This window comes from Nicotiana sylvestris, chromosome 10, assembly GCF_000393655.2.
Source record: "Nicotiana sylvestris chromosome 10, ASM39365v2, whole genome shotgun sequence".
Classification (NCBI taxonomy): Eukaryota; Viridiplantae; Streptophyta; class Magnoliopsida; order Solanales; family Solanaceae; genus Nicotiana; species Nicotiana sylvestris.
Window position 1 is genome coordinate 146,630,001 of NC_091066.1, and position 17,304 is coordinate 146,647,304.

The 17,304-nt window shown below is 38.4% G+C and overlaps 2 protein-coding genes across 2 annotated transcripts in view; both read left to right on the forward strand.

The window, feature by feature from the left end:
• The window catches only part of LOC138880093 (uncharacterized), a 29,011-nt gene extending 16,193 nt beyond the window's left edge, over positions 1 to 12,818 (forward strand). Inside the window, exons 4-5 of the mRNA XM_070159750.1 lie at positions 6,780 to 7,154; positions 12,205 to 12,818. Of these exons, the coding sequence (XP_070015851.1) occupies positions 6,780 to 7,154; positions 12,205 to 12,818 (989 nt within the window). The remainder of the gene's footprint in view (positions 1 to 6,779; positions 7,155 to 12,204) is intronic.
• Positions 12,819 to 14,354: 1,536 nt separating this feature from the next.
• Positions 14,355 to 15,281, forward strand: LOC138880094 (putative late blight resistance protein homolog R1C-3). The gene is made up of 2 exons (XM_070159752.1): positions 14,355 to 14,912; positions 15,054 to 15,281. Exons 1-2 carry the CDS (start codon positions 14,355 to 14,357, stop codon positions 15,279 to 15,281), a joined length of 786 nt encoding a protein of 261 aa, XP_070015853.1.
• Positions 15,282 to 17,304: the final 2,023 nt, after the last annotated feature.

Sequence of the window (17,304 nt, forward strand, 5' to 3'; positions counted from 1 at the left end):
CTGCATTGCATAAGGCTACCTTTCTGCCTTCCGAGACTAAGCATTGTCTCCATCCTGCATTTCTCTGCATTGCATAAGGCTACCTTTCTACCTTCTGAGACTAAGAATTGTCTCCATCCTGCATTTCTCTGCATTGCATAAGGTTACCTTTCTGCCTTCCGAGACTAAGCATTGTCTCCATCTTGCATTTCCTTGCATTGCATAAGCCTACCTTATCTGCCTTTCGGGACTAAGCCATGTCTCTATCTGCATTTCGCATAAGGCTACTTTTCTGCCTTCCGAGGTTAAGCTCTACCTCCATCATCATCTGCATAAGGCTACTTTTTTGCCTTTCGAGACTAAGCTCTGTCTCCATCTGCATTTTGCATAAGGCTACCTTTCTGCCTTCCGAGGTTAAGCTCTACCTCCATTTGCATTTCCTGCATTGCATAAGGCTACCTTTCTGCCTTCCGAGACTAAGCTCTGTCTCCATCTTGCATGGCTGAAATATCGCCACTTTATTTTCTTGCATCGGCTAAAAGATCGCCACCTTATCTCTCTCGCATGGCTGAAATATCGCCACCTTTTATTTACGTCTTGCATCGGCTGAAATATCGCCATATCCTACATTTCATGGGCAGAAAGATCGCCACCTTCTGCATTTCATGGGCTGAAAGATCGCCAAATTGTCCAAAGACGTCATTGTTCGGAGGTACCATTTGCATAGCCCGAGAACGTCATGCCATGGCCTGAGGACCCCATTTTATCTTTTGCATATCATTATTCAAAGGCATCATAGTTCGGAGGCATCATCTACATGGCCCGAGAACATCATTTCATGGCCTGCGAATTTTTATTTACGCTCTTCATAGCCCGGGACATCATGGTCCAAGGACATCATCCTAACCGTCCAAAGACAACATTCATGGTCCAATGGGAATTTGCATCACGTTTAAATTTATGCACAATATATGCTCGTATTGCTTACTTGCAGGTACACCGACTGGCAATGACCGTCTCATCAGGAGCGATCCCGCTCCGGTTCCCGCAGCCTATCGATTTTCAGAAACCTCTCTCAATCTAAACACCGCGTTCGTCCATTTCAAATCTCCATCGGCATATTCCGTCAATGGTTCCTGAACTACATATGGCCTGATTCCTGTAAGACCAGGGATATGTAGGCGGCTCAGAAACCAGAGCTCGGTCAGAACTCCTTTCAAATTGCCACTTCCGGTCAAAATTGGTCATCTTATCTTTACCCGACAACTCTTTAATCCTTCCCGGGTAAAGAGGGGCAGCTGTTAATACCCAATTTTTCCCTAAGTATTTTTTAAACTCAAAATACTTTCAAAATAACATATATGTGCATACATAAGCATGCCCAAGTATTTTGGTATTTTTCCCAAATTTTTTAAGGAAATTTCAAAACAAATTTATTATTTATTTTAGCAGTGCAAAATCCAATAATTATTTCCAAAATTATTATTTTGGTGAATAATTTATTTATTTCTCATATTTACACCAAAATATAATTAAGGTGATTTTTGCATATTTTTACAAATTTATTTGGTATTTTTAAAGCTAATTTGCATATAATTGCAATTATAGCCCATGTTTCGATTAATAGTATTTTTATAATTGCAAAATCAGTTCCAATATTTTTGTATTACTAATGGTTTCAGTACTTTTAATTTTTTTTTAAAAATCATTTTCATTATTTTTATAAAATAAAGAGGGAGAAATTGGCTATTTAATACCTAACCTATTATTATTGCAATTTTAGCCCCAATTGTAACCCACCCCATAAGATTTTTAATTAACCCAATACCCCATCCAAATCCGCCCAGCCCAATCTTCGAATAACTCGGCCCAGCTTCGATTTAATCTGAGCCGTTGATCAAATGAGATCAACGGCCCAGATTTCGTTTCCTTAATTAAATTCTAACTACCCCCCCCCCTCGACCCCTCATTTCATCGAGACCGGTCTCTCTCTCTACTTGGTATCTTCCTCTCCTCCTTCTCTCTAGAACCTTCTGGTTCTTCTCCGATGGCCTTCACCATCTATCCGGCCACCTCCAGCCTCACCTCTTTCGACCACCAGCCGCCGTGAAACCTTATCTCGCTGAATCCCTCTATCCTGGAGACCCCAGGAGCCTCCACCATACGAGATGGTCACTGAAAGTTTTGCCTGGTTTGTCTTCGGTCTTTCTCCGATGGGTTTTGGTCCGATGGTGCTATGAACACCATTATTGCTGAGTTTCACAGCCAGGTTTCTCCTACTTCTCACTGGTTTCTTATGAAACCCTAATCTCTACCCAGACCTCTTAAATCTCTGTATTTTTTAAACGATTTTAACTCACACCTTTATGTTTTACACTATTCTCTACTCGATCTTTACGATTCCTCAAGTTTTAAACGTTTTGTTCCCTTTTTTTTCAAACTAGGGTTTCTGAACCCCTTTTCGAAATCACTTTATCTTCTGATTTTGAGTACTATATGTTTGTGTTTATATTATTTGCTTGTTTGTGTGATCTTCTGGGTTATTCTCCGAGTTCTATGCTTTAATTTTGTTGTTAGGGTTCCAACCTTCTACTGTTTCTGTGATTTCTTGCTTATGGTTCTCTGATTTTCGTGCCTATTGTGTTTAATAGGTCTAATTATTCATTGTTTACCAAATATTCTGTTGATTCTGTGCATCTCTTCGAATCCCTGATTTTGTATATGTTTTCATTAGAAGTTTTTCACTGATTTTGAATCACTTCCTTATTTGTGAGATGTTTTCCTTCCTTAGAACTAATTCCTTGTGATTTTTAGTCCCATCCGTGATTCTTTGACTAATTTTCAGAGTTAATTTATATTTTTACCATATTTATGCGCATAAACATACTTTCAAATATTCAGTATATATTTTCCTTACTTGAAATATTACGTATTTGACCCTTATTACATGTTACATGCTTTACTACTCCTATTATGGTAGATTCAGTAGTCAAAGTGATTATTTCCTTATCTGATATAACTTGTACCCATTCGAATCATGACTCCCTAATTAAAAGGAGTTTGATCCTGTGATTGATTCAATTGGTATTGCTTCTATAATTGTGTACTTGTTACCCTATTCTTTACTTGTTTTCAAAACTATAAATACTTTACCCTCTGTTTAGCATAATAGACGAACAACCACACTGTTCTGAACTCTCTCTTACACACGCAAGCATACTCACTGTTCTCTCTTACTTTCCTATACATTCTCGCTCGCTTCTCTTATTGACTACTAGTTACCTAGTCGGCTAAAAGCCAAGACTGAGTAACTTGTTACTCTACTGTTTTATTGCTCTATACATTGCTTCTCTCTTGGTCTGCACACTACTGCTCTACTCCCCTGCACACTACTGCTCTATTATCCCACTCTTGACTAGTATGTCTGTTATTTGATTTACAGCTTCCAAAACAACATGTTTTTATGCATATTGCACTTTCTCTTATTTCTTTTATGCTTCTACTTATGGTTATGCTGTTTTCATTGCAATTAGCGTGCCTCTTAGCTTGTTCATTGATGTGATTACCCTTCCCTTAATTCAGCATGTCTACTACTTCCTTTACTTGTTTAATACAGTTCTTCCTTACCCCCTAACCCCAGTACATTATTAGCATGTATTCACGACCCTTCCTAGCTACTAAATAATCCTGAACCTCTTCTATGAGCACTTTGGGATGAAATGTGTTGTGACTGTTTAAGTTCCGAAATGTTTTCATTGATGTCTACGTATGTGCAACTATGCTCTTATATGTGAACTACTTGTCCCCATTTCCCCTTTACCATGTTTGTGTTTGCTTCCCTGAACCATGTGTGATATTCTAGTTCTGAGATTGTCTTACTCACCTTCTTACAAAACTGTCACACTCTTCTATTGTTTTTCTTTCAAGAACTGATTCTATATGGATCATTTTTAAACTGGTTTTTTTTTCAACTCAATTTCCTTAAAACTATATCACGCACTCTCACTACTCTTAGAGATTAGGTTCTACCCCCTTCGTGTAAGCATTGCTTTGGGCACCTCTGAGTACTCACTGAACTTTGATGCACAAGGCTGGTAATTCCACACTGCACTTGTTCAACATTTTTTGGTCAATGTTTGGGTGATGGTATTGGCCAGGGACCCAATGGGGCCTTAGGGATCTTTGTCGCACCCAGACCATGGCAAAGGCTGTGAAACTCGAAAGGAGTGAGGTTGGAAGATTGGGCCTGGTTGAAGGCTCCCTATAGAATAACTTCTTATTTTTTATTCATTATTACTGTAATTCGGCTATCTTTGGTTTGAAATAATTTGTAAACGAATGATTGGGGTCGAATAGTGAATATGGGAGGGGTTATGCATGCTTAGTTCAAGTAATGGGTAGAAAACATGCTTATAAAACTTTATTTACCTACTTGCGCAATAGATATCATGTATAGAGCATGCATCTCACATATTAGTAATCCTGTTTTAGGCTCTTTACTTTCAGTCTGTTATTATACTCATTTTGTAATCACGATTAGTTAATAACCAACAAGTAACTGTTATAAAATTACTGCTACATTCTCATTAGCATTTAGAGACCATGTTTTAGGAGCTTCTATGTGCATTAGACATCCTGTTACTTAGGGTTTTTATTTTTTCTGAGTTGCAATTGTTGAACACCTCACCAGTATGTTTAATCTAATAATACAAGTTTGGTTAACTGCGTCCTTTTAAAACTGGAATTAATATGCATGTTCACCCCCTTTAAGGTAATTAGGCAATGCATACGACGCCTAGACAAACTTTAGGCCTAATAAGAATCGATTAATCATGTTTTACCGGTTTAAGACCAATCAGCCTCTTATAATTTTGAACTTTGCTGCTCCCATTCTTGCTGAAGTTCACTCTGTTTTTTTTTAAAAAAAAACTCCCGCTCTATCTGGAAACAAAATCTTGAAATTGTGCATCTATTTACTCTCACTGATTTTCTGATTCTTGTTCTATTATGTTTTCAAACTACTGGGTTACCATTCTCTGCCCAGAATCGTGCTATTTTGAATACTTGTCCAGCACCTCGTTAAGCTACTGTCACTACTTGATTTTCAAAAACCATGCTTTAATGATTTTTTATTTGTCGCTAAACTCAACTGCTGTTTTCTATTCCTGTTTTCTGAAAACTCCTATCTTTGAGACCTTAAATGTGTTTGAGACGTGTTGATTACATGTTTATTTGTGGAGGGATCTGTGAGCTTTTTATTTGCCTTTGCGTTCCCTTTATGTGTAGTCCTACTTGTTATGTATGTCGCTTAGCATTTTGTCCTTTAAACCTAAGAGTTCAGCCTAGTCCTTACCTTGTAAGAATAGTGGTCCAAAATACCCTCTAGGACTTTTAGGATGGGACGGGATAGCACGTAATAAGCTTTCGTGACCAAATCATGCATTTTTAATAACCTTTACGGGAAGGGTAGAATATGGAGATGATGACCGATGAGCTAATATCTCATGTAGCCCCTCTTCTGAGGAGTGATTACTGGGTATTGCATTGATGTGATCCATATTGTTCACAAACCTAGGACCCCCTCCCCTTTGTTTTTTTTTTAGAACTTGTCTAAAATCATTTCTTCAAATTTCTGCCTTCTTTATTTTCAAACTTTCAACCTACTTCCAAAACGTATGTGAGAAGCCCTCCTTATTTGAGCCTTGATTGTTTACTTGTAAAGTCACAATTGTAACATGGTCGGGACCACACTAGTGGATCTTGAGGGGTGCCTAACACCTTCCCCTCGAGATAATTTCTAGCCTTTACCCTAATCTCTGGTCTCTTCATCTTAAACTCTTCTAAAAATTGTCCTAATGCACTATAATCATTAGGTGGCGACTCTTCAACTTCTAAACCCAATTCTCGAAAGGGAATAGAGTTGTCCTCCCAATGTCGTATACCCGATTTCGACCCATAGAAAAAGGGGGCGTCGACACTCAATTATCTGAAACTTCCTCTCCTTCTCCAACATCTCTGCTGCCCCCTCCTCTTGCCACACCAATCTCAGTTGCCAGCCATGATTCCTCTCAACCAAATCGTTCTGCCTCACCAGTTCACCCTTCTCCCCATTTGAAGGATCAGACTCAATCCACAATGCCGAAATAAGTCCACTGGACCTTCCATCGCCTCACAACCTTCCCCTGTTGCCTCTGACTCTACATTGATGTCCACTCATCATATGATTACTCGGTCTAAAACCAACAGTCTTAAGCCCAAACAATTTCACACTATTGTTCAAACCACTTCCTCCATACCTAGAACCTATAAGCAAGCTCAACAAGTCCCACACTGGTATGAAGCTATGAAAAATGAATTTGAAGCCTTAGTTCGGAACCGGACATGGGATTTGGTACCATGTGATCCTTCGAAAAACATGGTGGATTGTCAGTGGCTTTTTCGAGTTAAATATCATCCTGATGGTTCTATTGACAGGTACAAAGCTCGCCTAGTTGCCAAAGGTTTCACACGCCGACCTGGCCTTGATTTTCAATGTACTTTTAGTCCTGTGATAAAGCCCGCAATTGTTTGACTCATTCTTGCAATTGCGACACAACAGAGTTGGCCCATCCATCAACTTGATATCAATAATGCCTTCCTGCAAGGTCGTCTTGATGAGGAGGTCTATATGCGTCAACCACCTGGTTTCGAAACTTCTACACATCCTACACATGTTTGCAAGCTGCACAAAGCTATATATGGCCTTAAACAAGCTCCCAGGGCTTGGTAGACTAAACTCAAAAATTATCTTGTTGCTTCAGGATTTATCAAATCCCAATCTGATTCATCATTGTTCATCATGCATAATTCTGAGTTTACTGCTTATATACTAGTTTATGTTGATGACATAATTGTTACGGGCAATCAAATTCGTGGTGTTCAAAGCATTATTGAAAATCTTGCAACCCGATTCTCACTAAAGGATCTTGGTCAACTTCATTATTCCTTGGTGTTTGAAGTATTTTCTTATTCAGGTAGCCTTTTGTTGTCTCAACAAAAATACATTACAGATCTGTTACAGGAAGTTAATATGCACAATTGCAAGGGTGTTCCAAAGTCAATGGCTTCTACCGTTATTTTCCCAGAATCTGCTGAAGATTATCTAGTAGATGGCTCTCTTTATAGGCAGATAATTGGTAAACTTCATTATCTTTCCTGTACATGTCCGGACATTGCTTTTGCTGTTAGAAAACTTTCACAGTCCATGCACCAACCCTTAATATCTCATTGGACAGCCATGAAGCGTCTTCTTCGGTATCTTCACCATGTTGAAGTTGTCAAACTCCCACATCGGTTGGGGAGAAAAATTGTTGGGATTTTTCCCTTATAAAAGGAGGCCTAATGTTTAGGATTTAAACACACTTCTCATTTGCCTTCTTATCTTCTTAAGGCATTTGTATCTTCTCTCTTTAGTATTATTTCACTTGTATTTTTGGAGTGGAATAAAATATTGGTTGTGTCCGAGGAAGTAGGCAAAATTGGCCGAACCTCGTAAATTCTGGTGTTCCTTTTATTGTTGCTTTATTGTCTTATTTATTATTTGGTGGCTGCCATAATTTTTGGTATAGTAGTTGTGACTCATTCACACTATATACATTTGGCTTCCGCAACAATTGGTATCAGAGCCAAGGTACTTCTAAGTATGTTCTGTGGTTGCAGCATAGTCTGATCTTCCACATCAGAAAAGATTTATCTTGGTAACTGAGTCAAGGTTTTGTCTGAGTATGCTCTGTGGTTGCAGCTTAGTCTGATCTTCCACACCAGAAAGGAAATAATCTTGATTTGTGTCGTCAGCTATTAAATAATATTTGTGTCAAAGATGAGAGACAATAAACAAGAAGAATCTACATCAAGTGTCAACAATACGTCATCATTGGCATCTTCGCTTATGACAAGAATTGTGTCAAATGCGAAATTTGTGGTAAAAATTTTTGACGGATCCGGACATTTTGGGATGTGGCAAGGAGATGTTCTAGATGTCCTTTTTCAACAAGGGCTAGATCTTGCCATTGAATAAAAAAGACCAGATGTTATTGGAGAAGAAGATTGGAGAATTATCAACCGTGTTGCTTGCGGTAGCATTCGATCCTACCTTGCTAGAGAGCAGAAATATCCATACACAAAGGAAACTTCTGCAAGTAAATTATGGAAAGCACTGGAGGATAAATTTTTGAAGAAAAACAGTCAAAATAAATTGTACATGAAGAAGAGACTGTTTCACTTCACCTATGTTCCTGGTACCACGATGAATGAACATATCACCAGTTTCAATAAGTTGGTCACAGATTTGCAAAATATGGATACAACTTATGATGATGGTGACTTGGCCTTAATGTTGTTGGCGTCACTTCCTGATGAGTACGAGCACCTTGAAACTACTCTACTCCATGGAAATGACGAAATTTCTCTCAGAGAAGTTTGTTCAGCTTTGTACAGCTATGAACAAAGAAAGCGAGAAAAACAGAAGGGCGGAGAAGGAGAAGCACTGTTTGTGAGGGGTCGTCCTCAAAATCAAACGAGGACAAAGAAGGGAAGATCCAAGTCAAGATCCAGACCCAGCAAAGATGAATGTGCCTTTTGTCGAGAAAAAGGGCACTGGAAGAAAGACTGTCCGAAGTTGAAGAATAAGGCCAAACATAACAATGGAAAGGCCATTATGGATTCAAATGTAGCTGATTGTGATGATTCAGACTTCTCATTAGTTACAACAGAGTCATCAACATCATCAGACATATGGTTGATGGACTCGGCTTGTAGCTATCATATGTGTCCCAACAGGGACTGGTTCGTGGAATTTCAAGAAGGAGAATATGGAGTCATCCACACAGCGGATAACAGCCCTCTTACCTCATATGGCATTGGTTCAATACGATTAAGGAACCATGATGGAATGATCAGAACATTAACAGATGTTCGATATGTACCGGATTTGAAGAAGAATCTCATCTCTGTGGGAGCCCTAGAATCAAAAGGGTTCAAAATCATTGCAGAAAATGGAGTGATGAGAGTATGCTCCGGTGCACTAGTGGTAATGAAGGCTAATCGGAAGAATAATAATATGTACCGCTATCGTGGCAGTACAGTTATTGGGACAGCGACAGTAACATCCAGTGACGACAAAGAGGCAGAAGCAACCAAGCTATGGCACATGCGCTTGGGACATGCTGGAGGAAAATCCTTGAAAACTCTATCAGATCAAGGATTGTTAAAAGGAGTAAAGGCTTGCAACTTGGAGTTTTGTGAGCATTGTGTTAAAGGGAAACAGACAAGGGTTAAATTTGGTACAGCGATCCATAATACTAAAGGCATTTTGGATTATGTACACTCTGATGTTTGGGGTCCTTCCAAAACACCTTCATTGGGTGGGAAGCACTATTTTGTAACCTTTGTTGATGATTTTTCTCGAAGAGTGTGGGTGTATACAATGAAAAACAAAGATGAAGTGCTGGGAATTTTTCTCAAATGGAAGACGATGGTGGAGAATCAAACAGGCAGGAGGATCAAGTGTATTCGCACAGACAATGGAGGTGAATACAAAAATGATCATTTCAATAAGGTCTGTGAAAATGATGGCATCGTCCGACACTTCACTGTTAGACATACACCACAACAGAATGGAGTGGCAGAACGTATGAACCGGACCTTGCTGGAGAAGGTACGGTGTATGTTGTCCAATGCTGGCTTGGGCAAAGAATTTTGGGCTGAGGCAATTACATATGCATGTCACCTCATTAATCGTCTACCATCTGCTGCTATTGATGGCAAGACACCATTTGAAAAATGGTATGGAAAGCCTGCTGTAGATTATGACTTTTTGCACGTGTTTGGCTCAACTGCATATTATCATGTGACAGAGTCAAAATTGGATCCAAGGGCAAAGAAGGCTATTTTTATGGGAATTACTTCTGGAGTCAAAGGATATCGCTTATGGTGTCCTATGACAAAGAAAGTAATATTCAGCAGGGATGTTACCTTTGATGAATCTGCTATGGTAAATAAGGTAACAGAAGATACCAAACAAAATGAAGGTGCTTCTAAGCAGGTGGAGTTTGAGGGAAAATTTATTTTTCCTACACAAGAAGCAGAGGAGGAAACAAATGAAGATTACCCTCTGGAAGGAGAGCCAGTAGAGGAGATTCCAACTCAGGAACCTCAACAACAACTTGAATCAATAGCAACCAGCAGGCCAAAAAGAACAATAACGAAACCTGTTCGTCTCATAGAGACAGTTGCTTGTGCAACCTCAATTGTAGCTGATGATGTTCCTACCACTTATAAAGACGCAGTCCAAAGTTCAGAAGAAGATAAGTGGAGGATTGCCATGAATGATGAAATACAGTCCCTTCATCAGAATCATACATGGAGATTGGCCAATCTCCCGAAGGGAAAGAAAGCAATTGGGTGCAAATGGGTATTTGCAAAGAAGGAAGGATTTCCTAACCAAGTAGATGTTCGCTACAAAGCAAGATTGGTGGCCAAAGGATATGCTCAAAAGGAGGGAATTGATTACAATGAAGTGTTTTCTCCAGTTGTAAAACATTCCTCCATTAGAATTATGTTGGCTTTGGTAGCACAATTGGATTTGGAACTAGTTCAGATGGATGTAAAAACTGCGTTTTTACATGGAAACTTGGAGGAGGAAATCTACATGACTCAGCCAGAAGGATTCAAAGTTGCTGGAAAAGAAAATATGGTGTGCAAACTTGAAAAATCGTTGTACGGATTGAAACAATCTTCTAGACAATGGTACAAGCGATTTGACGAGTTTATGTTGCGGCAAGGGTACAAGAGAAGCAAATACGATCATTGTGTGTATTTGCGCAAGCTTAAAGATGGTTCCTTTGTATATCTTCTCCTATATGTTGATGATATGTTGATAGCTTCCAAGAATTCGGAAGAAATTGATAAGTTGAAGATTCAACTGAAGAAGGAGTTCGAGATGAAGGATCTGGGTGAGGCAAAGAAAATTCTTGGCATGGAGATAATTAGAGATAGACGTTCAAAGAAACTCTGTTTATCTCAGAAAGAATATTTGAAGAGAGTACTACAACGTTTTGGCATAGATGACAAGACTAAGCCAGTTAGTACTCCACTTGCTCCCCATTTTAAGCTAAGTACTACTATGTCGCCAATGGATGAAGCTGAACGAGAGTATATGTCAAAGGTACCATACGCAAATGTTGTTGGTAGCTTGATGTATGCAATGGTTTGCACAAGGCCTGACATTTCACAAGCTGTTGGAGTTATTAGCAGATATATGCACAATCCAGGGAAGGAGCATTGGCAAGCTGTGAAGTGGATTCTACGGTATATTCATAATACTGTAGATGTCGGGTTAGTTTTTGAGCAGGAAGACAATCAGTCTGTAGTTGGATATTGTGACTCAGATTTTGCGGGTGATCTGGACAAACGAAGATCAACTACTGGTTATGTGTTTACTTTTGCAAAGGCACCAGTTAGTTGGAAGTCTACTTTGCAGTCAACAGTTGCTTTGTCTACAACAGAGGCAGAGTACATGGCTATTACAGAGGCTGTGAAAGAGGCAATTTGGCTTCAAGGATTGCTAAAGGAGCTTGGTGTTGAACAAAAAGGTATCACAATTTTTTGTGATAGTCAAAGTGCTATTCAATTAGCGAAGAACCAAGTTTATCATGCAAGGACGAAGCACATTGATGTTCGGTATCATTTCGTACGAGAAATCATAGAAGAAGGTGGAGTCACGGTGAAGAAAATTCATACTACAGAGAATCCTGCTGATATGCTGACAAAGGTGGTGACTGCGGTCAAGTTTCAACATTGTTTGGATTTGATCAACATTGTTGAACACTGAAGATTGAAGATGAAGACACAACCAAAATTTGTTATTGAGAAAAAATTGAAGATGTGGAATTTTGCCAAGGTGGAGATTTGTTGAAGTTGTCAAACTCCCACATCGGTTGGGGAGAAAAATTGTTGGGATTTTTCCCTTATAAAAGGAGGCCTAATGTTTAGGATTTAAACACACCTCTCATTTGCCTTCTTATCTTCTTAAGGCATTTGTATCTTCTCTCTTTAGTATTATTTCACTTGTATTTTTGGAGTGGAATAAAATATTGGTTGTGTCTGATGAAGTAGGCAAAATTGGTCGAACCTTGTAAATTCTGGTGTTCCTTTTATTGTTGCTTCATTGTCTTATTTATTATTTAGTGGCTGCCATAATTTTTGGTATAGTAGTTGTGACTCATTCACACTATATATATTTGGCTTCCGCAACACACCAGACATCTTCGTTTGGTCTCCGAATTGCTAAAGAACGTGATCATCGTCTTCTAGCCTACTCGGATTCTGACTGGGCTGAAGATCCTCTTGATCGAACCTCCACTACAGGTTATGTTGTTTACCTTGACAGCTCTCCGATATCATGGTCCTCTAAGAAGCAAAGATCTGTTTCTCGTTCCTCCACAGAAGCAGAATATCGGGTTGTTGCAGCTACTGTCTCTGAGACCAATTGGCTAAGAAGTTTACTCAATGAGCTTCGCTTCCATATATCAGCCACTCCTCAGATCTTTTGTGACAATGTCAGTACCACCTACATTTGCGCCAACCCGGTGTTCCATAGTCGAATGAAGCATATTGCTATTGACTTTCACTTTGTTCGTGAACAAGTTCAAAACAAGGAAATCGAAGTTCAACACCTTCACTCGGCTAATCAAGTGGCAGATATACTTACGAAACCACTTCCAAGAGCCTCATTTGTCAAGCAATTTTCCAAGTTGGGTGTTGTTGACACCACCAACTTGCGGGGGCGTAATAACGGCTGATTACTGCTTACTCTAGGATTCTTTACTATTGTAGAATTCTATTTTGTAGTTACTGATCTTTAGGAATTTGTTGTAACTCTCTTCTCCTATTTAGGCTCTTTTCTGATAGATGTTATATTTTTCAAGTTTATCTTGTTGCTGCATCTGCTGTACATATCTGTATAAATGGTCTGCCATACAATAAAAGAACATAACAGTATTTTACATCTTCTGCTTTCTTCTCTTTTAAGATTCAGGTAAATATAATATCTAATGACTGCATTTTGCTTGCATTGTGCTTGCAGCACTTTAAAGCATTCTGTCTAGGATTTTACTTGCATTGTGCTTGCAGCTCTTTAAAGCATTCTTCTTGAATCAGGACTCTATACCAAATAGAGAGTATGCCTACTTTGGTATAAGAATGGAACCATTAATAGATAGTTGATAATTCATTATGCCAAGTTTTGCTGGTACACTGTTGGGATAGTATTATACTCCCTCCGTTCACATTTGACTTTTCACACCCCTTAAGAAATAATAATTATAATATATATTTTATCATGTAACCCCTAATAATGGTTGTATTTTAAAAAATTTTGGGAAATAACTTTTAGAACGAGTAATTAATGATAATGGTAAAACAAGACAAAAAAATTATCTTTCTCTTGATTTGCTAAAATAGACAAGTAAAAGTAAAAATATATTTTTAATATAGTGAACAAGTAAAAGTGAACGGAGGAAGTACACAACAAAAGTCCCTATTAATTCATACCTTCAGTATGTCATCCCCTATCTCTCCCTTACTTGCACATCTTACAAAGTAGACTGTTAATTCCCAAAAACTTTAGTCTATGCAGTTTGCCCCTTCAGAATTAATCTGTGTAAACTAATAAATTGGAACGATTAAGCGAGTTACTTAGAGATAAACTGAATCAGACAACCAACTGAACCAGTCAATCAGAAACCTGTAACATTTATCTTCCACAGTGACGTGTATAGATTCCTTTTAAAATGCTCTCAATGAGTATATATATATTTATAAGAATTTACTAATGTATATGAATGGATTTTGTCTCTAGGCTTATAGAAAACTAGTTATCAAGTTCAAAAAAAGAAAATTACAATTAAAAACATTTTCAGACGCAATCACACAACAGATTTCAGAAAAGGAACATACTTATTTTGCCAATACTGTAGTAATTTTTAAGTCACTGTCTAGCATTGAATTCTAAAATATTTGTGGCTTCTCCCTAGTGTCAAGAGGTCAAACTGAACTCATCAACCAATCACCATAAGCTGCAGATATTGAATATATTCTATAGGAACTGTTGACAAAGGAAGAAGGCTGGCAATTGCTTAAAGTCTACTATCCTTAACGTGACAATTAATAAGAACCATGCAAATTTCTCTAAACAAAATAGTTTATCAAAACTTATTGAGGGTCCACATTGACAAAATAAATTTTCAAGCTGTCAGATCTGAAGCTTAAGTTGTTTTGCTTCTTCCTCTTTACAGTTCAAGTTCATTACAGTTTCTTCTAATCACAACTTTTGAGAGATGTCTTCCAACGAATATCTGTCTTCAAAGAATCGTCTTTTCGAAAGCCTACAACAGCTTGACAATGGTTTCTACTTCCCTATAGCTTCCATAGGTTTAGTCAAGTTCTTTAAACGAGAATTCAAATTCCTGGATATTTTTATCAGCTTGCATAGCTTCACAGATGAACCCGACATCCTAGATCTCATTCAGAAAGTTGAAGCTTTGTTTCAAGATTCTCTACTTCACATTTCTAAAATCTACCGACCCTACAACTTTGATTACTATGCCTCTGAGGTAGAAAAAAAGATTTGGTTGACTGAAATGGCAACTAGAGCCAAATACTCCTTTCCTAAAATATCATTAGTACCAATTCCAGCCAAATTTGTAACAGAATTCATTGATACTGTCGTGGAGAATCTTTGCAATCTAGTGAAGGTTGATGATCCCCGTTACTCGCTTCTTTATGTTCCGGAAATGAAGGAACGTATAGAAGATGTTCTAAAGGAATTGAAATTGCTGAAAACTTTCATCTGCTTTGTTTCAGAGAGGTCCATAGAGATTCAGAGCCAACCTCATGTCAATTTCTTAAATCATGTTTTAGCTGTGTCCGGCGACGCAACAATTCTTTCCTAGTTGTATTTAAAAGGCCCTGTCAGAGGGGGAAGACAAGACTTGGCTCCAGAGAAAATAAATACTTTGCTTTCTGATTTGTTGCAGATGAGGATCAAGCCCATTCAACCGTGCATTCGCAAGATCTATGTTGATGTCCTGCAAGATTTAAAGGCGGAAATACAATCAGGATGTTATGCCAATATCCAAAATGAGTATTCAGCTGAAATTGAAGTCAACTTTGTGGAGACTATCCTACACAATTTGGTGGAGCTATCTACTCATAGTTGTATTGGAAAAAAACTGAGTCTGAATATTGAAGATGACATGTCATGACACGTGGACTGATCAAAAGGTCAAAACGCAATAAATAGCCAAGAGGCACGGGAGACAACAGATAGGGGGAAGAAAACAACATAGGTGTGGACCGTTACTCAAATAGGTACGAGTCTCGAACCTATTCGAGTCATTTAAAGACCGAAGATCGGAAGAAGTTGAAGATACGAATCTGATGACGTAAAAGAGTCTAGATACAGCATTAAATATCAAATACGTTAGAATATTTGAATTAAATAGAAATGATTGTGTAACATTTCTTTTAATGTCATTTATTGCTCATAATTGTCTCATTAAGACAAAAGCATTACATCTTCTCCTAGAATCAACTATAAAAGGAGAAGGACTCAACATTTGTAGACACGAAATATTATCGAGATTACACTGAAATACAAAACTACTTATTCTCAGAAATCTTCTATTATGTTCGTCTCCAGATTATCAGTAACCCGAATTTCTCTTTATTTCTAGTTTTGACCAAAGACTCAGATTTTTGGTTAAACAAATTGGTTCCGTTACCGGGAAACTGATAATCTTTTCTTTTAAGCTACATTCTATCCGTTGTTATCATCATGTCAAACAACAATAACAACAACAACAATAATAGTGAAAACACCTTGGGAAACCATGAAAATCAAATCCATCAAAATCAAGGAGATTTACAGAACATTGACGTGGTTCCCTCCCCCAAAAATTCACCACGTCAATCTCACGAAGGCACTCCTGCTCCTGAATCTCGTGTTGATCAACAAGAGCAATCTGAACATTTTGAAGGGGCAGATGAAGCTTTATAAAAAGTAATTGATGCACGGGTTAGCAAAGCTCTTCAGGCTCTAGTTAGTCGATTACTTGTTGCACCACCAACACCTACACCTAATAATAATAATACATTGGAGAATCCTCGTTCTGGCCTTGTTAATTCTGGAGGAACCCCTAGTGAACCACAGGAAGGAGAACCAGGTAATTCAAATAATTCTCATTTGCAAAATTTAATACTAACTTTGCAGAAACAGCTTAAGGAACAAAATGAGCGCATCGAGCAAATCCCTGGAGTTCCCCCTGTAATCAAAGGAGTGAATGTGGATAAATACTCACAACAACCTTGGAAACCAAGTGTTGCTCCCCTTCCAATCCCTAAAAAGTTCAAAATGCCTGACATCTCGAAATATGATGGCATAACAGACCAACGCGACCACGTAACTGCATTTACTACATGTGTAAAAGGCAACGACTTGACCAAGCAAGAAATTGAATTAGTGTTGGTCAAGAAATTTGGAGAAACACTCACCAAGGGTGCATTAACCTGGTATTCTCTTTTACCTGAAAATTCTATAAACTCTTTTGCTGAGCTTGCAGATTCTTTTATTAAAGCACACTCAGGAGCTCAAAAGGTTTAAAAAAGAATGGAAGACATTTTCAAAGTTAAACAAGGGGACACAGAGTTGCTTAGAGATTTTGTTGATAGATTCCAACGTGAGAGGATGACTTTGCCTCGTGTACCTGATAACTGGGCTGCAATAGCTTTTGCAAGCAACTTAAATGACAAAAGTTCAGACGCCACGAGAAAACTTAAAGAAAGCCTTCGAGAGTTCCCTGCAACCACGTGGAATGACGTTTATAACAGGTATAGTACGAAGTTGCGAATTGAGGAAGATACTGTACCTCAGTTTCATCATAAAGAAAGGAGCAAATCCAGGAGATCAGAAACAGAAAAAAGATCAGGTAAAAATAGGTACGATCCATACATAGGTCCTGCAGGGAATGACTTACGGTCAAAGCAGGATAGTCAACGATATGATTAAAAATCGAGGAACAAGGAATCTGGTTCTTCATCAAGGTTCAGACATGACCGAAACAAACAATAGTCACGAGATGATGACAGAAGTTTAAAGGCAAGGTTTGGTGGATATAACTTTAATGTCACTACCTCTGAGCTCGTAGCTGTTTTGAGGAGCATGGGAGATAAAGTACGATGGCCAAAATAGATGCGGTCAAATCCAAATAGGCGCAATCCAGACCATTG